Source organism: Corylus avellana, chromosome ca4, assembly GCF_901000735.1.
Source record: "Corylus avellana chromosome ca4, CavTom2PMs-1.0".
In the NCBI taxonomy this organism is placed as follows: Eukaryota; Viridiplantae; Streptophyta; class Magnoliopsida; order Fagales; family Betulaceae; genus Corylus; species Corylus avellana.
In genome coordinates this window covers 34,465,336-34,487,515 of record NC_081544.1, presented here as the reverse complement: position 1 = coordinate 34,487,515, position 22,180 = coordinate 34,465,336, and the positions used below count along the sequence as shown (strand labels likewise).

At 36.3% G+C, this 22,180-nt stretch overlaps 3 protein-coding genes across 4 annotated transcripts; 2 read left to right on the top strand and 1 right to left on the bottom strand.

Annotated features, from left to right (window-relative positions):
- Nucleotides 1-784: 784 nt before the first annotated feature.
- Nucleotides 785-5,210, bottom strand: LOC132178636 (uncharacterized). 2 transcript variants are annotated; one of them, XM_059591107.1, is made up of 3 exons: nucleotides 5,075-5,210; nucleotides 2,520-2,899; nucleotides 785-1,087 (listed from the first exon to the last, which is right to left on the bottom strand). In XM_059591107.1, the coding sequence occupies exons 2-3, from the start codon at nucleotides 2,840-2,842 to the stop codon at nucleotides 1,078-1,080; spliced, it is 333 nt and encodes a 110-aa protein (XP_059447090.1). In that variant the 5' UTR covers nucleotides 2,843-2,899; nucleotides 5,075-5,210; the 3' UTR covers nucleotides 785-1,077. The 2 variants fall into 2 exon arrangements, with proteins under 2 accessions (XP_059447090.1, XP_059447091.1); XM_059591108.1 differs by lacking the exon at nucleotides 5,075-5,210 and adding an exon at nucleotides 3,957-4,224.
- A 1,673-nt stretch (nucleotides 5,211-6,883) lies between these two features.
- Nucleotides 6,884-13,942, top strand: LOC132177418 (protein PECTIC ARABINOGALACTAN SYNTHESIS-RELATED). Its single transcript, XM_059589724.1, has 11 exons — nucleotides 6,884-7,331; nucleotides 8,170-8,220; nucleotides 8,318-8,408; nucleotides 9,124-9,200; nucleotides 9,795-9,883; nucleotides 11,404-11,523; nucleotides 11,956-12,072; nucleotides 12,178-12,321; nucleotides 12,408-12,531; nucleotides 12,630-12,821; nucleotides 13,132-13,942. Exons 1-11 carry the CDS (start codon nucleotides 7,035-7,037, stop codon nucleotides 13,489-13,491), a joined length of 1,662 nt encoding a protein of 553 aa, XP_059445707.1. The 5' UTR covers nucleotides 6,884-7,034; the 3' UTR covers nucleotides 13,492-13,942.
- Nucleotides 13,943-14,786: 844 nt separating this feature from the next.
- On the top strand, nucleotides 14,787-20,794 carry LOC132179494 (alpha-galactosidase 1-like). The gene is made up of 14 exons (XM_059592229.1): nucleotides 14,787-15,098; nucleotides 15,383-15,542; nucleotides 15,978-16,235; nucleotides 16,500-16,674; nucleotides 16,975-17,036; nucleotides 17,162-17,325; nucleotides 17,446-17,543; nucleotides 18,239-18,297; nucleotides 18,387-18,521; nucleotides 18,612-18,868; nucleotides 19,006-19,165; nucleotides 19,969-20,044; nucleotides 20,170-20,220; nucleotides 20,374-20,794. The coding sequence occupies exons 1-14, from the start codon at nucleotides 15,043-15,045 to the stop codon at nucleotides 20,592-20,594; spliced, it is 1,932 nt and encodes a 643-aa protein (XP_059448212.1). The 5' UTR covers nucleotides 14,787-15,042; the 3' UTR covers nucleotides 20,595-20,794.
- The last annotated feature ends 1,386 nt before the right edge of the window (nucleotides 20,795-22,180 follow it).

The following is a 22,180-nucleotide window of genomic DNA, read 5'->3' as shown; positions in this document are numbered from 1 at the left end:
CCTCTTCAAATGGCTTCCTGAAGTACAATTGATTTGATTTGATTTTCATTTTGTAGCTTTGCTCTTTAATGTTTGATTTGACACTTTTTTTTTCTGTCAATCTTGTAGCAAGTGAAGAGTTCAATGGAAGCCCTTTATAATGAATGTGAAATAAGACATAAACAAGTTGGGTTCCCATTAAAGCTGATTGATGTTGGATGTTGAATGCCTCACTAAAACATGCAAATTTTACAAGTAAAGAGTCTGGAATTTATCTCCTGTGAACAAAATGCATCCCATTAACTAATTATTATTGTAGGCCCAATCACAAATTATTATGATGATTCAGACCCCCTACGCAAAATCATGATTCCACCTGTCCCAAGCGAATTTTTTCCAATCTATCATTACGACTCTTACCATGAAGAACTGACTACCGACTACCATCTTTTGCTCCCAAACTTTGTCCCTCAAGATTGATGTCCATTCTAGCGTGAAGGTCAAGGGTAGTAAAGCCAGAAGTTAAACGGGGAGTTTGGCTGCCATGTTATCATTCGGCAAAGCAAACAAAAACTAACCCCTTCCCTCTCCCCTCCTCTTCCCTAAAGAAGAAAAGGAAAAACATCTATATTGACTGTTGATCATCTATGCCACTTAATCTGTTATCCTTTCTTTCAAGGTAAGCTGCTTGAATCCAATACCATTCATGTCGAACTTGAAAGTCTCCAAGGCATCTCTTCCAATAATAGTTTTCCTTGGCAAATTGATTTTACAGTGAGCTTAAGCACATATAACACCTTAGAACAGTTTATAACAATTCTTGATTTCTACCTTGCTTTAATGATCAAGTTTCAGCCTTTGAGCACATTGCAATAAGATTTTACACCGTTCAATTTCAATGCATGTGGAGTATCAATATCAAAAGACATGAATTTATAAAAACTTTAAACAAAACCGACCATATCTGATTATAGTGATAGAAGAGAGTGCTGCATAACCCCTGAATTCCAGAAGAAAAAGTAAACACCTGCAAGTTAACAGCATACTTATGATGTTTTACTTCTTATCATGAAGCTACTCCAAACTCCAAAGCTGTTCTCATAGACCCCTACAAAATTCCAATTGAACATATATGAGCCGAAATAAATGATGAAATACAAGAGAATGGGAAAGAGAAAAAGAGGAGCACCTCTCAAGAAAGAGGGGGGAAAAACTAGGATAAGAAGATGAAGGATAAAAATATGAACATGGGGGAGTCCCACCAAAGTACTTCAAAGAGATGGTACTCCTCCGTGGAAGTAAAGAAAAAGCGAGGACCCATTGGTTCCCAACTTACGACCCTATCACTTTTTACCTCCACTATAGGAAGATTACAAAAATTGCAACCTTATGACCCATCCAAAAAAAAAAAAGCATAAGTACAACTACTAATGTGTTATGGACTCAAGCAACGAAAACTAATTAGGGGAAACTTCACTGAAGACCCCCGAACTTCCACCCGTTTTGAAATACCCTCCCTAAACTTTAAAATCTCTCAATTTAGTCCCCTAAACTTTCAATTACTCTCAATTTGAACCCTTCCGTCAATTTTAGCAGTTAAAAATACAAAAAAAGACCAAAATATCCCTGATTTTTGTTTTTTTTTTAAATAAAAAAACGTTTTGGAAGTTGGAATTTTATACAAAAGTCAGGGGTATAAATGTCTTGTAATGTTTAAAATGTGACGGAGGGGTCCAAATTCAGAGCAATTGAAAGTTCAGGGGACTAAATTGAGAGATTTTGAAGTTCAGGGGGGGTTTATCAAATCAGGTGGAAGTTCAGGGGTCTTTAGTAAAGTTTCCCCAACTAATTATTCAAAGAAGCAAACCCAAAACCAGATTTTAAGAAACAATTATCAGTTCAATTCCAGACAAGCTAGAAGAGGAGAAGCCTATTTAACACAAATCCTGGGCATCATAGCCCTAGAGGAAGCAGCACCTCTCAAAACTCTAAACCATCAATATCAAAATGCCTCTGCACTTACATCAAATTAAAGCCCAAGGAGAAGCTAGAACAGAACTCTATCCCAGATTGATCTAGAAAACCCATCTTCAACCATTTGTTTATGCCCAATGCAACGGATGTATTTCCAGTTTTCCACATTAAGACCCACTAGACAGCATATTAACTTAGTGGTGGCTTCACATGGGAACTACTCTTATTTCCAGACTAGTATCAGCTAGCTCATACATTATCAGTCCGTGAGCATAGCTCCATAGGCTTGGTTCGAGTTGCACTAGACAAATTCTTGCTCTTGCAGGTCAACAAAAGTCATCCATGCCTACACTGGGTTTCAATCTTCCCACACAAGCATGGACCGTATGTAATTACAGTAGAATGAAGCACCAAAGTTTATTGGTTTTGCAATAAACCAATATCATGTGCATATGAAAAGAGAAAAATATGAGATTAAAATTCATCAACTAAAATTTTCTAGGGTTTTGAGAAAAAAAAATCGTACAAGAAATTAAAGAATCAAGGGGGTGTCTCTCTCTAATTACCTGACTTTCTTGACGAGAATGGATTTGAGCTTGCGAGCAAGGTCTTGCGACCGAATCTTGCGTTCGAGGTTCTTGCGGGCCAAGACACGCTTCTCGGAGTTCTTGATGTGGCGGGTTGGCTGGCTCTTTATCAGCCGCTCCATCCCGCTCGAGGTCATCCTCTGCTTCATCCACCCCAGCGCCTGCTCCAAGTTCCCGTTCCGGACCTTCACCCGTATCCCCCTCCACTGTTGTAACTGCTGCTGCTGCACCGCACTGTGCCACTCAATTGTCTGACTCGGCCGCCCGAAGAGGCTCAACGCATGCCTTCTCACTAAGTTCATTTCCAGGGTTTTCTGGCTCCAACTGCTTTGTTCAAATGAACGGCGGTCTTGTGGGAGCTGTCATATAATATACATAATCATTGGTAAATAAAACTAATAAGTTTCTATCACATTACAGTTCAAAATATGTAAGGAAGTACAAAAGGCAAGGTGAATTCATATTGAGATGCATAAATAAAAAATTTCTGATTTTTCTTCATCAAAAATTCGTCAGTGTCTGTGAAAACAAATTTTTTATTTGACATCAGGTTTTCAGATAGTTTTCTTTGTGATTGTTCTCAGTTTTTGAAATCATGCTATTGTTCTCAATCCACATTATCAGGCCCCTATATGTTCGATTAGCATGTCATAATCTTTCATCAAGATTCCAGCAATTACAAAGTTTCATTATCAACATAAAACTCATCACAACTCAACATCTCAATGACCCAATTGGTTCAAGAGAGCAACATCATCAATTTAGATCTCACAGTTCACTAAAATTGATTTAGAAACATGTAAGGCAACCAATTTTCAAATTTCAACATAGCCAATATATGAAGTTCATAATCAATCAAACTCATATGGATCAATGTCATCCGATTCTTATCTCCATAATTTTCATTTTAAATGTTACAAAATTTCAAGGATCCAAAAAATTATTCAAACATTACATATTTTTACAACACTTACAAAAATCAACTCTACACAAGCAACCTCAACACAGCACACATACCAAAAGGTCTTAGTGGAATTAATACAAACACTTTGTCATCCTTTATGAACTCCTAACATGCAAACCCATCTATGATCAAGTGAATCCCATAACAAAATGCCCAAATTGTACTACCGACACACTATTGAGCATGATAGAAAATCCAAGCTTCAATTAACCAACACACTAACATTCACATTAAATCCAAGAACAAGCATCATTATCCACACACGAATTGATACAAAATTAGAGACATGCATTGAGGGATTTACAGGTCCTACCCCCAAGTTCCACGATAAATCACAAACCAATGTAGCTTAATCTTCAACCCAAAATCGACCATTTAATTCATAAAGTCATGCTCCAATTGTAAGGGCAGCTCAAAAAAACCAAGAAAATATTCAGAACCTTGCACCTTACTTGGTCTTTGCATGTTAAAAATTTGGGGAAACTTCACTTGCACCCTTCTCTTGCCCATAATTAATTTACTCCAAGTAGTCTACACTGTTATCCTAATCAAGAAGAAAACAAAAGCATTATGGAAAACAAAAGAAACCGGCAGACAAATTGCCATCCGAAGTTCAATTGTTGCTTAGATGAACCTTTTCTTCGTCCTAACTTCGTACAGCACCTATCTATACCTTGAGATCCATAAGTGAAATTGGAAAACCAACACTACAATTTATAACCTTATTAGTGAATCTTTAAAACAACATAGTAGCATCATTTATCAAAGGAGGTAAACTTTCTGAAGTGTTTATACAACTGGTAGCAACACTATACTGCCTAGTCAGAAATCCTCGAACACTACCAGTCTCTTGTGTGAAAGACCACTACAAATTACAATCATTGATATTACTACACATGGATGCCTAAAATTACAATAGAATTTTCCAAACAACACACACATTCGGCAAAGACAAAATCAACCACCCAACAGTCCCCTTCCATCAATCGAGAATGAAGATATCAAACTTTAAGAATAACATTCCCAATCAGCCAAACCAGAAAAACAATACCCAAACTCCAAAATCCCCCTCTTCTTCAATTCGGCCATAGCCAAAGTAAAGCTACAGACCAACTGGGTATTTAGCCATACTCAGCCGAACCAACAGAGACCCAACAAAATCAACCAAAAATTTACTACAGTAGGCTACTTCAATAACCCAATCAGAAATCACAATCAAGCTTCTTTCAACACAGAATCTCAGCAAACTTCAACCCAATCAATTTCAATTTCTAGGATTGACCAAAATTTCAGTTAAACCAACTAATGGGTATAGCAAACAATTTAGTCTCAATCCATTTCAGAAATCGTTAAACCATTTGGGGCCAATTCGAGATGTATAGAACAAATTTCGGTTCCCACCAGGACACCACCATTTACCAAAATTTGTGTTCATCAAGTAGATACTCATAGAAATCCCAAACTCACAGAGAAAGAAAATTTGAGAGAGAGAAAGAGACAGTGACGAGAAAGGGAGAGGCAGATTCGCGCGAGAGACAGAGAGCGAGACGAAAGGGAGAGAGACAAATACCTCAAATGGTCGTAACGCAGAGGGAGAGAGAGGGGCGAGAGAGCGAGGAAAAAACTTTGGTTTGGAAAGAACTTCGGCAAGTATACATTAAGAAAGCGAAGTAGGAAAAACTGTTGGAACTTGGAAGGGATCTTACAGCCCACCAGTCATTGTTCTTGCTTTCAATTTCCCTCAAACCTCACACCCCTATCTTTTTGTTTCAAATTTTTTATTGGGCCAATATTTTGGGCCTCTCTTAGGCCAGCAACCCACTAGAAAATTTCATTCCATGATTTGTTAAAAACCAAGTGAGAGAAGTGCTATTTTTTATTATTATTATTATTTAAATAATACTCACCTATGATTAGGGGGACACCATAAAAACATGAGGAGATTACCTAATATTTCACTTACAAATATGGTGGTTTTCAAAAATTTTAAGGATTAAATACTAAATACCCCATGGGGTTTCACAACTTTATTTTTCCCCCTTAGGGTTTGATTTTTATCACAAGAGGTCTCTGTGGTTTTGATAATAGACCAAATTAGTCGTTCTGTCAGTTGACCGTTAGTTAACTTAACGGAATTTCACGTAGACCAATCAGATGTTGACACGTGACACCTACTTAATTTTTTAAAATTAAAAACAAAACAACAAAAAAAAATTATAAAAAAAAAAAAAAAATTGGAGGTGGCTCGGCCACCCCCTTTGGCCATCTGGCCACCCCCAATTTTTTTCCTTTTCTTTTTTTTCAAAAAAATTTATATATACATTTAAAAAATTAAAATTAAAAAGTAAGTAAGTGCCACATGTCAGCATCTGATTGGTTCACGTGGAATTCCGTTAAGTCAACTAACAGTCAACTGATAGATGACTAATTTGGTCTATTATCAAAACTATAAAGACCTCTTGTGATAAAAATCAAACCATAGGGGGAAAAAAAATAAAGTTGTGAAACTCCAAGGGAGTATTTAGTATTTAACCCAAATTTTAAATAATGTAATAACATGACACTCGTTTGACATCTTGTCAGGCCCACAAGATCATTCGATATCCCGTTAGGCCCACACGCCCGTTTGACATCCCACTAGGCTCACAAGATCAACCGATAGCCTACAAGGCCCACATGACAGCCAACCTAAATGTGGCCCCAAAGCACCAGCAAACTCACCAAAACCAAACCTTGCATGAAAAGCACACCTCCATGAGGGGAACATCATATTACTTAACCATCTTCCATGAAAAACAATGAATGCACCCGCTTATGAAAGATAGTTCACTAAAAGAAGGCAGATCAAAATCAATTGCACAATCAAAGGCCAAATTAATGGTCATTGGATGACAATTTTCTTATGAAAGCACATGACATAAAATGATATTTGGCCTATATAACTAATATAAGGAGGTTAGATCGAAATATGCTCTTATATTCTAATCTTTATCTATTTTCTTAATTTTCACGTCTATGCTTTTTACTGACTTATGTATCGAAAGTGGTGTTGCCGCTTCATCTCCCCCGAAGATAGAGAATACAACAACAAAGTTTGTATGTTTGTATGATTGGATTGAATTTCACCATATTTTGTATGCCACTAAATCCAACTTTTAGATCTCTCATAGTATTGTTTAACCTACATAATTGTGAGGTTAAACTTCAGATCATCACGATCATAAGATCATTATGTCATGTGGATTTCAGTGACAATGAAAAGACCATATTATAAATGTTGTTCCGAATCAATGCAGTTCAATGACCAAATGCCCTTAGCCTATCCACGTAATTACATATCCAGCATTTAAGGTGCAGAGCTCCTCCCGATCTGAACTCACATGGACCGCATATAAAGAGAGACGAACTTTCCACACAGTAGTCAGTCACGACTCACCAATACCACGAACCAAAGCAAAGAGGAGAAGAAAAAAAATTAAAAAGAGCAAAAAGGTGAAAATAAAGAGCTGGCTTTCAGTCCCAAGCGAGCCATGGTTGAGCTCAGGCACTCGAGCTCGATCGGGAGCCGCGCCACTTCGTCTCCGATGAAGCGCGACGACGTCTCGTCCCCTCTGTTTCCCGATAGCCAGCCCAACGACGACGACGATCACGATCGCCACGCCTCGAAGGATCGTGACCGTCCGTCCTGGTACAATTTCCAGTCCCTATGCCCCTTCTTTAGCGACGACGCTAGGGTTTCTCCGTACAACTCCAGAATCTCTCTGTTCTTCATATTCGTTATCGTTCTCGCTGGTGCGATTTCAGTTTTCTCAATCGTGAACCGGTTGGTTAGTACTCTTATTCCCTGATGCTCTGCATTTTGGAATTCGATTTGTAGAGCTGTGCCGCCCTCGGTTTTTCCTCGCCTATTGCTTGTGTTTTGTTGCTCAGAAAATGTGGAAAACAAAAATCCAATGAAATTCAAACAGTACGACTCCAGTGAGGATAATTAATGAATTAGGCATTATTGAGTGGTTTTTTTAATTGTTTATTTTCTATTATTTTGTTTCAGTAATATTTAATGACGTTTAAATGCTTTGTCAGAAAACAGTCAAGAGTGTAGTTGAATCTTGCCTATGAATGTTTTGATTTTAGGAGGTTTGGATGCTAATCTGCATCAACCTCTGTATTCATTTAAGGATATTTGTTTGCATTAACATTTATTGCATTAAAATTTAAAGCGTGCTCTGGCTTTTGAAGTTTTGAATTGGTAAGCTCGATATTGTCACACTTCTGAACTGGATTGGTTTTAAAGGTTGAAAGCTGGCCTTATGTGGATGCAGCTCACTGAGCTCAGAGATGACTATATTGCATTCATATTTGTTGATTTGTTTTGGGTTATGTGCTGTGGTGCAACTTCAAAGAAGATGTACTGTCTTCTGTGATCTCATAGAGTTTCAGCAATTGTCATGCTTCTAGCTTCTGATTCTGGCAATTCTATTTACCTCATGGACTTTTGTTCATATATAATGAATGCATGCATTATCATGAACGAGAAGGTCGTGAGTGCTGCTAAATTGCTAATACTGAGAAATACAGATTAAAAATATTTTGGCTTTGGCATTCTCAAATATGACTCTTGCCTTCATATACCGCACAACTGACTTTGCTTTCAATGTATTGTAGAATGCCCCTTACTTGTGTAAAAAAGATGGGATTGTTCTTCACTGCCCATATGTAAGTTCTTCAATGACCTTCTTTTGGTCATTTCTTTCCTTTTGCTCACAATATGCTTGTTGATTTGTGCCGAAGGTCTATCTTATGCTATTTTTAGGTCAAGGAAGCTCCTTCACTCTGGGAGAATCCTTACTCTGCCACCACATCCTGGAAGTCTTGTGCTGAGCGCCACGATGGTGGAATATCAGGTGACATTCTGTTTTGTTCAATAATGTATATGGGGATCATCTTCTCCAGTTCATAGGGCCATATAGATAAAAACATATGTGGAACTGAGAAGGATAGTTCTATTCAGGAAATTTACTTCTGATTTGCCATTTTAGTACCTAATGTGAGGCCTAGAGTCCATTCATCTAACTAGTAAATGTGACATGCTTTGAGTGGTATCCATCATAACTAAGTTGGATTGCTATTTAATGTTCTGGGGCCTATGCGGTACTTGGAAAATAATTTAGTGCCTTAGTGCACTGGGATTCATCAGTTGCCAATTTGCCATAACACCTTTTTTTGGTGTGAATGGAATTTTTTTTTTCTGTTTACCTGGAAAACTTCTCTAGGTTGCTCTATGGCAATATTTTTAGCAATTTCTGCCTTTTGTTACAACACAGGAATCAGGTTTCACATATTGTTGCCTTTACACTGAAATTCTATTATGAGGATATACTTCCTGTATTCCTTCTGTAAAATTGTATGATTGGACTTGGATTAAAGAATGTGTTGAATAGAATTTGCATTTAAACCTGGATTGAGCTTGTCTTGTTTATGTAAGAAATGATCTAGATGCTATTCTATTCTCCACACCTTCTTCTGGTATGGTTATTTTAAAATTCTCAATTACTAGTTCCAAGTTTGCTGTACATATATGTTCCTTTTTATCCTAGCAACTTTGTTGGCTCTTTGCAGATCTTCCTTCTGAAAATGAAACAAATGGCTATATATTCATCTATGCTGAGGGTGGTCTAAATCAACAAAGAATTGCTGTATGACTTCTTTGCTGAAAAATTCTAATCTGATTAAGATAGTTCTGTTTATCTTTATATTGTTGTTAATCTACACATTTATTGTACAACATTGCAAAATTATTACTTCAACATCTACTTAAAAAAATCTGCTTATATTAACTGTTCGCATATACCTCACTACTCTCCTGATATACTTGGTGGCGTATATCATGGTTTTTCAATATAAATGTGTTGAGAAAGTTGTAGTGAACTATATGGGTGAAAATAAACATTTCTCTGGTGGAGTATATGCGTGTGATTATGTAACGTTGTACCTTCATGTCATGATTTGAGGGATTGATGGTTAAGATATAACTTACTTAGTGAAATTAACCAACTAAATGCGACTCACAAAATTGGTGATTATAGTACCATTTCTATTGTGTTTAATCATTTAAACTGGTGCTGTAATTCATTGTTCAGCCTCACTTTATTGCTACTATATATTTGGTCAAGCAAGATTTAAGATCATTCCTTCTGTTTAGCAATATATAGAGCATGGATGTATGTTTATATATCAAATTGCTGATAACCTCACAACAATCTACCTTTCTGAACCTTTCTGGCGTACAGATATGCAATGCAGTTGCAGTGGCTAAGATAATGAATGCCACCCTTATTTTGCCAGTGTTGAAGCAAGACCAGATCTGGAAAGACCAAACGTGAGACATCTTGACTGATACTGCTGCTGTACATTTGTATGTTGAAGCCCGTATACTCACAGATTCATATAAGTATAAATAAACAGTGGGAGTATGAATTCTATGATACTAAAGTTCCCATTTCTACTTATAATTAAAAAAAAAAAAAAAAAAAAAAAAAAAAAAACTAATGTTCCCATTTTCAATATATGTCATGAAAAATTGAAACTTCAAAAGATTTCACCTTCAATTGTTTTCCTTTTATATGCTATAAAACTGCAACTTGAATTGAAGATGTTCGTACGGTCTTATTCTAATAATGGTAGCCGTAGCAGTAGAGATGAATCAAGTAAGAAACAAACTATTGATTTGTTCTGGAATAATTTCTACAAATTTATTGATAAAAATAACTCTAGTTATAAAAATTCTAATATATCTCAATATCAAAATGAAGTTATTAAGTTGTTGAGTGATAAGAATAAAAAAGAATATATATCTGATTTTTTCATTAAAGAACTTTTTGCCCTTCATAATTTCATGTTTATCAGGATTAGCCTTGGCAATGACAAGAAATATCTATAGTTGGAAAAATTAAAGAAAAGCATCAAGTATCGTGTTAACATTGACTCTTGCAAATCCTCGCTTCTATGTGTCAGCCTTTCCTATTTTGTACATAAGTTTCTGTAGTTCTAGAAAGTGAGACATCTGACTGATTCTGGTTAATGATGTGCATATGTATCATTGTGCCTTTCAACCAGACATCTCTTACTCATATACAACAAAATCTGAAAAAACTATGTTGTAATATTGCAGCTTTTAAATTCTTCTCTAAGCAGCTAGTTATTCGCATTTCTTTAGCCTGTAGTATGTTGGAGAGGAATTCATAATTAGAATCTAATTGGTTCCCAACTTTTATTTCTTTTGTTATAAGGTTCTTTTTGGAATTAAATGAAAGTTTTCAATTTTTTGTTTGAATTCCTAGTTCCCCCATCTTCAATACCTCATTAGGAAGGAATAAGGATATTTCAAGTTTGCTACAATGAAAATTGCATTGTTACTATCCCAAACACTCCAAGAATACCTACCACTGTTAGCACCACACTCACAAAATTCCACACTGGCGCTTAAATTTCCAACTCCACTGGCACTTACTCTCCCATCATCAAGAGTCTTTGTGGTTGCCACGGTCAAATTGCTTCCATCACAATTATATAAAGTACGCCACTATTAGAAGCCGTGTCTTTTGCCTCCAACATTATTCTCACATGCACTTGGTGTCTGGTGCCATCCTTTTTCAACACCTCCAAAATACACTCCCAATCACATGTTTCCATTGTGCCTACCAAAACCACTCTCACTAGCAACGATGCTGCTGCAACCACCCATTCCTCCATGACCTAGTGGGTCTTGAACCATGACCTCATCCTTCACCTCATTCTTTATGGTGGAGGAATTGCCATTTAAGCCATAGCTTATGGGCATTGCATGGTAATGTTTTTTCCAGAACACCTATATTTACTATTCTCTATAAATTTCTGCAGGAAATTTGAAGACATCTTTGATGTAGATCATTTCATTGACTACCTGAAGAATGATGTGCGAATTGTTCGTGATATCCCTGACTGGTTTACTGACAAATCGGAGCTTTTTACAAGTATAAGGTTTGATGGCTTCTTACGTTTCTGGTTTAGAGCTATTGACAAATACAATAACCTTGAAGTCAATAAAACACATGTTTTTCCTCTGCAGGATTTATAAATTGTTGTCTTTAATCTTTTACATTTGACAAAATCTGGTCGGTCAAAATATATCATTGCACTAAAATTATGAGAAATGTCTATAGATGAAATTGTTCATTCGGAGTTCTCTTCATTAAAACTGATGTTGCTTTTAATGACGGTCATATAGGGACCAAAAGATCTTTCACATAGGACTTCAAGATAGTTTATTTAAGGTTTTAGTGAATACAAAATGTCTGCATTGACCGTATAAATTATAATGCCAACAATCTTGAACTAATATAAACATATTATCTTGATATTTAATTGATGCCAATTGGTTACAAATTACACAATTTTTGTTATGCTCTATAGACGGACAGTAAAAAACATTCCGAAGTATGCACCTGCACAATTTTACATTGACAATGTTCTGCCCCGAATAAAGGAGAAAAAGATAATGGCACTAAAACCTTTTGTGGATCGGCTTGGGTAAGTCATGAATTTTTTATTATTATTGATGTTGTACTGCAGTCACAGTTCTTCTCTCATCCAAGAAAATTGAATGATTACAACATGCCGATCATTTGGGTTCAGGTATGACAATGTCCCTCCAGAAATCAACAGGCTAAGGTGCAGGGTCAATTATCATGCCCTGAAATTTCTTCCTGAGATAGAGCAGATGGCTGATTTACTGGCATCAAGGATGAGAAACCGCACAGGCAGTTCAAATCCTTATATGTATGTGAAATTGGTCTGTATGTTTGCTGAACAATATTCTCGGTCTTGTTATTATATCAACTGTATTAAGAATTTACCTTAAATAGGGCTCTTCATCTTCGATTCGAGAAAGGGATGGTAGGCCTATCGTTCTGCGATTTTGTGGGAACAAGGGAGGAGAAAGGCAAAATGGCAGAATATAGAAAGAAGGAATGGCCTCGACGTTATAAGGTGGCCAGGAATGATACTACTTTGTCTGGTTTCTGGGTAAAAGTTAATAGAAACATTGTTCACACGTGTTTCTCAACTTTTGATGATTTAATATGCAGAATGGTTCCCATCTATGGAATTTGGCCCTTCAGAAGCGGAAGGAAGGAAGATGCCCTCTTGAGCCCTCAGAAGTTGCTGTGCTTCTTCGGGCAATGGGCTATCCTAAGGAAACTCAAATTTATGTTGCTTCAGGGCAGGTCTATGGTGGACATAACAGGATGGCGCCCCTCAGGAACATGTTCCCGAATTTGGTAAATCTAATTTATTATCTTATTTCATTTACCCACGGAACTTGTTTGATGAAGTGCGGTCTCATAATAGGTTTTAATATTTTGGATGGTGTGGCAGTCATTTCTGATAATTATTTTTTTATGCTTCAAAATTTTGAGAGAACATGGATATTTGGAAGGCATTATAGGGCATGGAAGTCAGATGGCTTTTCGGTTCTTTTTGCATGGAAAAAAAAAAAAAAAAAGGATTTGGGAGAGAGAAGACTCCTGTTAGGTTGCCTTTCATTTTTCTTTTCTTAATTAATATGCTTATTTTGAGTGTTTATAACAGGTTACAAAAGAGGAGTTGGCTACTAAGGAGGAGTTGGTTGTTTTCCGGAAGCATGTGACAAGCTTAGCAGCTCTCGACTTCTTGGTCTGCTTGAAGTCTGATGTGTTTGTGATGACCCATGGAGGCAACTTTGCTAAACTTATAATTGGGGCACGCAGGTACATGGGTCACCGCCAAAAATCTATAAAACCCGATAAGGGGCTTATGTCTAAATCTTTTGGCGACCCCTACATGGGCTGGGCGCCCTTTGTTGAGGATGTGGTTGTTACCCACCAGACACGGACCGGATTGCCAGAAGAGACCTTTCCAAACTATGACCTATGGGAGAACCCTCTCACTCCTTGCATGTGTAAAGCGTGACCATAAGGATTTCTACATACGAATGTTCCACACAGATTTATTTGGAGCATCTCCTTCAACAACCTGCACATTCTCATTCGAAAAACGAGAGTTGTTTGAACCACAAGGAATGAAAGAAAAATCTGGACCGAGTTGCTGACAGTTTTGAGTTGGAGGAACTTGGGTATGCGCTGGAGGTACTTGGCCGTAGGAAGTAAACTTCCAATATAATCTTTGTTAAGAGTTCTCATTCTATGATCGTCTGTTGTATCTTCTTTGGGGAGAGACACTCGGCAGTTTTGACTTTAGAATGTTGGATCATTTTAACCAGTTTTTGGCACAAAGAATTACATGATTTGTCATCTTGTAAAGTATAATCCGAGAAGATGTCTTTCATTGAACCTCAGACCCAAAGGGAGGATAAAATACCATTAAGTTACAAAATCATGCAATCATATTTCATTTAATTGTATGTCATATTTTCCAATTCCCTGTTTTGACAGGTTAGAATTAGCTACACTAAAGCTAAAACTTTTGTTCAATTAGGATTGGGGGTGGCAATTTGGGTTTAGCCTTTCGATCTTAATTCATTATTTTTGTATTGGGTTTACAAATCGAGTTAAAAATTGTTGGTCTTTGTATATATATATATTAGAAATGTGATCATTTTTTGTCTATAAAAGTTTTAGGTGGCAAGAGGCTATAGGCTCCATCCGTAATTATTGTGGCTTCACCTACTAATGGGGCTTGTATGAGCTTGTATTCTCTTGTCACCTAAGACTTTTATGAGTTAAAAATGATCTTTTTATTACATTATCACATATCTCATATATAAAAGACGAGTCCTGCTATTAGGCTGTCAACAGTCAGAGACAAGTGTCTGTCAAAGTCTGATGTGGCTTTATTAAAAAAAAAAAAAAAAATTGTAGAAAAATCTCTCTTCCTAGTCCTGCTAGTTTTTTTTTTTTTTTTTTTGTTAAATTTTTATGAGTTAATATTTAGTTTCTAATGTTTCAAAATTTATTTTTGAATTTAAAATTAAAACCTAGAGGTGGAAGGTTGACCTTTTAGGGATTGTATCATCCAAAAGGAATTCGATCATCCTAAATTTGGTACTAATGTCTCAAATTTAGTGTTAATATCTCAAATTTAAATTCTCCTTTAGTATTTATCTTCTTCAATTTAAAAAAAAAAAAAAGGATTAAATGTCCGTAAATCTCTCTTCATAAAAGACTATAATTCATTAATTGTCGTGTAAAAGATAGTCAACCATAGCCGGAAATAAATTCCAATTCGGTCTCCCATCGCTCTTTGGTCCGAGATCAGAGACGCCGGACAAGATTCTTTTTTTTGTCGTTCTCATTGTTGGACGAAACTGAACGCTCTGTGTTTGCTCTAACTAAGCTAAAAGATTAGCGACGAAATCAGATGGTAACACGTCATTAGCGGCGTTAACTCCACAACACGCTGTCTAATTTTCCAACAGTAAAGGTCAGGAGCTTCAAGTATTTAATAACGCAGATATCGATCACTCGATCGGACCAGTAGCTGGGACACCCTCGCCAGGGAGCTATGAAGGTCTTCGTCTTCATCTCTATCCCTTTCCTCATCCTTCTTCTAAATCCAAGGTGCCTCTTCTAATCTCTTCGTATCTCTTACAATTACATGCCCATTTTGCTGCACAATTGTGCGAATGCGCGGGTGTCCCAGTGTTCGAAGATAAGCATGATTTATTGATTAATTGTTTCTTGTACATTAATGAGAAGAGAAACACAGACAAACCTCGGTTACAAGGGTTTTTTTTTAGGAAACTTCGTGGTAGTATATTTGTTTCTTAAGGTGGTATCAGTATGACTGATTTTTACCAGTTTTTTTGAAGAAAATAATGTGTATAAACAATCTTCTATTTCAGAGTATCCTCCGAAGCTCTATCCGATGGCGAGCCAGAACATGCTAGCTTCCCACCTAGAGGTTGGAACTCCTACGATTCCTTTTGCTGGACCATTTCTGAAAAAGAATTCTTGCAAAGTGCTGAAATCGTATCTAACCGTTTACGCCCTCATGGGTATGAGGTATTAAGACTGCAGACGACATAATTCATACTTATTTCGATTCTTGTGAAATACATGAGGTTTCAATTTTGATCCTTAGAGAGTTTAGAGAGTTGTAATCAAGTTATAAATTTTTTATTTTATTTTTTTTAAATGGCTTTTCTTAGGTCAAGTAAACGTGCAAATGGAATTCCATTAGTTACGTTAGCGGTTAGCTTCCAGATAAGAAATTACCATGATACATCAGTGATTTTCTATTTGTTAATTGACGATAAGACTCCAATTGAAGCTTTCAAAATTAGTTAGGACTTTAATTGCAAGTTTTTAAACTGAAGGAACCAAATTTGACAATTGTATATTTTTCAGGGATTAAATAGGTGTTTGCCTCCTTTCTTCCATTGACGAGTATATTATGGGTAAAACTTATTAATTTATTTTTTCTTTTTGTCAATGTAGTATGTTGTGGTGGATTATCTTTGGTATAGGAGAAAGGTCAAAGGTGCTTACACGGATTCTCTTGGATTTGATGTAATTGACGAATGGGGGAGGATGATTCCTGACCCGGATAGGTGGCCTTCGTCCAAAGGCGGGAAAGGGTTCACTGAAGTAGCTAAGAAAGTTCATAGCATGGGTTTGAAGTTTGGGATTCATGTTATGAGAGGAATAAGTACACAGGCAGTGAACGCAAACACCCCTATCTTGGACACAATCTCGGTATTGCTCTTTACTCCCTCCATAGCTCATACTTTGGAAATAAGAAAGAAAAAAAAAGGGGGGTGGGGGGGGATTAGAGGATGCTTCATTTACTATAATTTCCTTTTGAAAGAACCAGGAAGCACACATAATTTGAAGTTTAATCCTCAAAAATATAAATAATGTAACAGGAATATCTAATGCAACTAGTTGAGAAAGTGTGAAGAGTGAGCACGAGTAAACAGTGCTTAAAATTTTATTCTATTTATTTTAAATTTTACCTAGGGAGGTGCTTATGAAGAGTCTGGCCGAAAGTGGAGCGCAAAAGATATCGGGATTAAGGAAAGGGCATGTGCATGGATGCAACATGGTTTCATGAGTGTTGATACCAAGTTGGGAGCAGGAAGAGCCTTCTTGAGGTCACTTTATGAACAGTATGCTGAGTGGGGAGTTGATTTTGGTAATTTACTATTGTTTAACGGAATGTTATCCTGCTTATTCATTATGCATTGCCACTAAACATACTCTGGGATTAATAGTAGTTAGTATGTCTTGGACATCTTAAGGATTTATGGATATCAAACTCCATTTTTTGAGTTTTGCGTGTAGTACAATCATAACCTCCTTGTACAATCTTATGATTGCATCCACTGCCAACTGCAACAAAACATTTCAATTGGACAGTCACTTGATATTGGTAGCTCAATTTTTATCTTTTCACTGCCTAGGTTTTACACTCATTGGTTCTGTTTTCCTGCAGTGAAACATGACTGTGTGTTTGGTGATGACTTGGATATAAATGAAATAAGCTTTGTGTCAGAAGTAAGCTGCAGTGACCCCCCCCTTTTCTCTCTTCCTCTCCCTCCCTCCATTCCATTACCCCACATCTGCAATACTTTGGCTAAAGTTTACATGGTTGACTTAGTAAAGGGTGTGCCCTTGCACAGGTTCTGAAGCAACTTGACCATCCCATATTGTATTCTCTGTCTCCTGGAACCAGCGTGACGCCAGCAATGGCCAAGGATGTGAGTGGACTAGTCAACATGTACCGGATAACTGGGGATGATTGGGATTCCTGGGGAGATGTCATTGCCCATTTCGATGTTACAAGGTGAAAAGAAACTTGTGTTTCTGTTCAAGAATTTTGGAGTCGAGGTTACATTTTAATCATTGTTTCTTTTCCATTTGGTGCTTTTGGATATACAATATAAATTACTTAATTCTTGATCAGGGACTTTTCTACCGCTAGTATGATAGGAGCTATGGGCTTGCTGGGGAAGTCATGGCCTGACTTGGATATGCTACCACTAGGATGGCTTACTGATCCAGGTTATAATTTGCATTGTTTTTCCTTAATATATCTAATGAAGAATTTTTTGACTGTTACTTTCCAGGGGTTGGTATGATCAAATGAACCAGAAATCACTTGGCCAGGACAGGGCACCATTAGATATATCGATAAACTCAGTTACTGTTCAAGTGGTGCTGGCTGTTACATTGAGGGGTTGGTGGCCTAGCAGTTTTTGAGTGTCAAATACGTCCATGCACTCAAGTGTGCGCATGGACAGACCTAGGGGGTTTGCATGTCCCCCTCCCCCCCCAAACTGTGTTAAAAAAAAAAAAATTTAGGGGAATTTCTTTTCATTTTATTAATGATGGTCTTCCAAAAAAAAATTTAATACAGTCCGGCCCCTTAAGTTAAATTCCTAGTTTCGTCCCTAACTATGCATCATTTGAATTTTTACAAACAAAGTAGTTACCATTCTAAGTCCACCAAGCACTTTTTACTAGAACAGAGGTATATCTAGATCAAGTGACCTGGCTTCAGAAACAAGTGCTACAACATTGTTCTTTAATCTAAACACGTTAATTCATTGTAGAGCATTTGGTAGTACACGTGTTAAGGGCCTTAGAGATTACAGAAATCCTAAAATGTACATGATTAGATTTACCTGTTTAATATTAGAAAATGAACCTGGACAGATAAAAACCACTATTAACTTTTATACTTCTGATAATATTAGGTTCGAATGAAGGTCCTCACAGAAGATCTAACCTTAACCCAGACGAGCAAAGAACACAGGTATAATGTATACTCTAATAAGTTGGTTCTCTATGTCCTTTTATATATCCAAGCACTCTGTTTTGACCTTATTTCTTTCATCGTCACAGATGACTCTATGGTCTATGGCCAAGTCTCCTCTCATGTTTGGAGGAGATGTCAGAAAGCTTGACGAGACCACATACAATCTCATAACAAATCCTACCCTGTTGGAGATAAACTCTTTTAGCTCAAACAACATGGAGGCATGTTTGCTCATCTATCTTTGTATTCTTGGGAAAAATTAAATTAGTCTAAAAATAGTAAGATAACATATTGTTTTGTTGCTTGTACAGTTTCCTTATATTACTAGTATGAGGGATTCTAAGGGTAGAGACGACATTCTTGCCTGGCTATCAACAAGATCTCTAACAAGTGTAGAAATATCTGATACACACGTTTTGGGCCTCACAGGCTGCATGAATTCAAAAGCAATTGGTTGGTCTATTCAAGCTTCGGACCAAGATCCTGAAAAAATTTGCTGGAAAGAAAAATTAGGAAGCAAACACCAAGCACCACTTTGCCTATACAAGAGGGGGTCTCTTTTGCCATTGTAATAGCACTTCATCTTTCTCGCTGATAGTCTCAAATCTTCTGTTATAATTTTTGCAGTATTACTAATACTCTAATTTCATATAATTTATGTAAATAAATTACAGATTGAGTTTAATAATATTTTTGCTGATGTAGAGATGAAAGGATGACTTACAAGCAGCAATATGAAGGGAAACTCCATTTAACAGCAACTGACAGAATGGACTCTTGTTTGAGTGCTTCTTCAAATCAGAAGCTTACTTCAAAAGAGTTCAAGAGAGGTGCTCTTTTACCTTGCAGATGGGATACGAACCAGGTATCGTTTGTTCTTTTATTTCATAAATGTATATTGAGAGACATTTCTTACAAAATAATATAAGTTCTAGGTATAAAGGTGGGAAGTAAACTATTACTTGTGTGGGACAGAGTCAACCAGACTTTCTGCAATCTTTTATCCGATGCGTAACCTCTCTAGTTTGTTGTTTGAGAGGATAAAGAAACAACTTATACAATATCACTCCATCCTTTCTGAATATCGTATAATTCCCCCCCTTTCCAATCCATCCTCAATCTCAATACCATCTCCCCAAAGCTAGGTACCTTGGACTGCCGTCTTCATCCATAAGAATAAAAGCCTCTCCTTTGATGACATCAAGACAAAAATTGTTCAAAAAATAAGTCACTGGACATTGAAGTTGTCGGTGGCAAGAAAGTTTCAGGTTTTTTTGCATATCAAAAGCTGTGGGAAATAGAGAGAGAATTGGGTTGAGAATTGTATTTGCTGAGCTGTACTTCTAATGGTATGGCATGATTTAATTGTCCATTAGTAACAGATTTTGGAATTGCAGGTGATGTTCGGCACCCTTTTTTTGGGGGGGTGGGGGTGTTGACTAGGCTTTTTTTAATTTTGAAATTTTGTCATGTTACTAAAAATGTGCTTTTCTGCAGTAGATGATATAGGAGAAAAATGTCAAAATAAAGCTTTTTGAAAAACACAAACCAATTTGACTTGCAAAATTTTCATGGGACGAACTTGAAATTTGGGTAATTTTTCAGGTAGGAAAATATATAGTTTAACCTATTATTATACCAAAAGCTAATGCATTTAGTCTTAAGCAGATGTGGGAGTTGAACTTCAATGGAACCCTGGTAAATAGCTATTCCGGTCTATGTGCAACAGTGAATGATGTTGAAGGTGATAAATTTGAAATTTCGTGCCTTTGTTTTTTTTTTTTTTTTTTTGTAGAATAATGCAATAGCAATTTTGCTAGTAATCCTATTATTTCATATTTTTAAATTACTAGCTCATCATTCATGCAGCCCAAGTCAGTTCTGGTGGAACTCGTTCTTGGATTGCAACTGGAAGAAGAGGTATGACTCTCCCACCAACAAAGAAAACTCAAAGAATAGAGCCTCCTAGCTGCGCATGCCCCCAATGCAGGATAATTTTTTTTTTTTTTTAAAAAAAAAGTGCATAATTCTATTCTTCACACTGTTTATCGATTATTCTTTCTTACTTTCTAGGTGAAATATATATCGCTTTTTTCAATCTGAGCCCGGCGAAGACAGTGATATCTGCAAAGATATCGGACCTGGTTAAGGTACTTCCTAGCAAAAACTTGAAAGGAAATTCCTGCAAGTGCAAGGAAGTATGGAGTGGAAAAGAGATAGCAGTTACAGACCAGACTATATCAATGGCAGTAGAAATCCATGGCTCTGCACTATTTGTACTGAACTGTGATTAGGGCAGGATCAACCAAAACAAATATATATATATATATATATATATATATATGGTGGTCGTCTTCGTCATGCGCCATGCCAAATGTAATGAGGTATTCATGTCTATGACGAAATGCAATGATAGTTCTCAATCACCCCACCTCCTATTTATGTGTATTTATATATAAATCTTAAGTTTAATAAATGAGAGACATTCTATTGCTCCCTTCAAATATTATGCTTTTGTTTTGTGGACAGTTCTAATACCATGTTTGCAAGCCTTTAAGCCAAAAAGGACGGTAAAGATAAGATTTATCCATGGGAAAATGAAAGAAAAAGAAAAGAAAAGGATAGGTATTTTCCTTGTTTGGATTTTTTGACTGAAAGTTGAGGAAAGTGATGATCAAATATTTTGGTGAGTGAAGAAAAGTTGCATTAAAAACTCTTGGACAATATAAAGTATCTTCTCTAGTGTTAATTTTCATTGCTTTTCCTTTTCTCTACGTAAATATCTTCTCCTAACCACTGGAAAAAGTGGACGCTAGAAAAAAATTAAAAATAAGGGAAAATTATCTTTTGCCTCATGAACTTTGACACTTTCTCTTTATAAACCGTTAACTGTACTACTTTTGTCCTTATGAATTATCATTTTGTGCCCAAAATCTCCTTCCGTTAGTCAAATCCATTAACTCAGACGGTCAAAATGACAATGCGTTGTAATTCATAGGGGAAAGTGACAATGCGTTTTAATTCATGGGAGCAAAGTGACGCAAAGAGTTAACAACTTTGATTGACGAAAATAGGATTTTGGGCACAAAATTGTAGTTCATGGGGGCAAAATAGTAAAGTTGGCAATTCATGAGGAGGGGATAATGCCAAAGCATTATAGTTCATTAGGACAAAATGTAATTTTTCCTAAAAATAAAGAAGATAAAAGAAAGAAAATATCTTTAATGATCTATTTCACGTCTCTTCTTTGCTCTCCATTCCATGAACCGATTTTGAAGTTGAGTTGAACAAAAAAAAACAAAAAAAAACCATGAAAAGACGAAAAATAATAATAAATAAAAATTAAACTGAAATTAAATATCTTCCAAACAACTTGGATGCAATGTTCTCGTAGGCTCGTGACCCAATATATTGATCGATAATATACTTTTGATGAGATGAATAGATTCTAATATTAAACAAGGTGCTTCATGTCATGCATGATGCCATCGCCCACCATCTTTTGTCCGTAAAAATAAATGAAAAAATAAAATAAAATAAAATACTTGTGCCTTCTAGGAGATATGGCTGCTACAAAAATACACCACCCAAGATCTAGTATCTACTTTGTTTATTAATATTGTTCATGATTAGTTTAGCACAACCAAAGTAGCACCACCACAATAAACTAAGCGAGTATAAGCGGACAAAAGAGGGTGACATAAACAACCTTAAAAAGCTTAGGGTAGTTCGGTCATCCCTAACCTACTTTCAAATGGTGACTTTTTTTTTTTTACTCATATTTATAATTTTATATTTTATCTTTTTTTTTTATTATTATTATTATTATTTTAATTTTGTCTTCTAATTGAGTTGATATGGCAGCACTGATAAAAATTTG

Coding starts and splice junctions, on each gene's coding strand:
- LOC132178636 (XM_059591107.1), bottom strand. CDS start 2,842: ATGAACTTAGTGAGAAGGCATGCGTTGAGCCTCTTCGGGCGGCCGAGT.
- LOC132177418 (XM_059589724.1), top strand. CDS start 7,035: ATGGTTGAGCTCAGGCACTCGAGCTCGATCGGGAGCCGCGCCACTTCG. Junction 7,332..8,169: donor TCTCAATCGTGAACCGGTTG/GTTAGTACTCTT, acceptor AATGTATTGTAG/AATGCCCCTTACTTGTGTAA. Junction 11,524..11,955: donor GAGCTTTTTACAAGTATAAG/GTTTGATGGCTT, acceptor TATGCTCTATAG/ACGGACAGTAAAAAACATTC.
- LOC132179494 (XM_059592229.1), top strand. CDS start 15,043: ATGAAGGTCTTCGTCTTCATCTCTATCCCTTTCCTCATCCTTCTTCTA. Junction 17,544..18,238: donor AGGATGGCTTACTGATCCAG/GTTATAATTTGC, acceptor TGATAATATTAG/GTTCGAATGAAGGTCCTCAC. Junction 20,221..20,373: donor GATTGCAACTGGAAGAAGAG/GTATGACTCTCC, acceptor CTTACTTTCTAG/GTGAAATATATATCGCTTTT.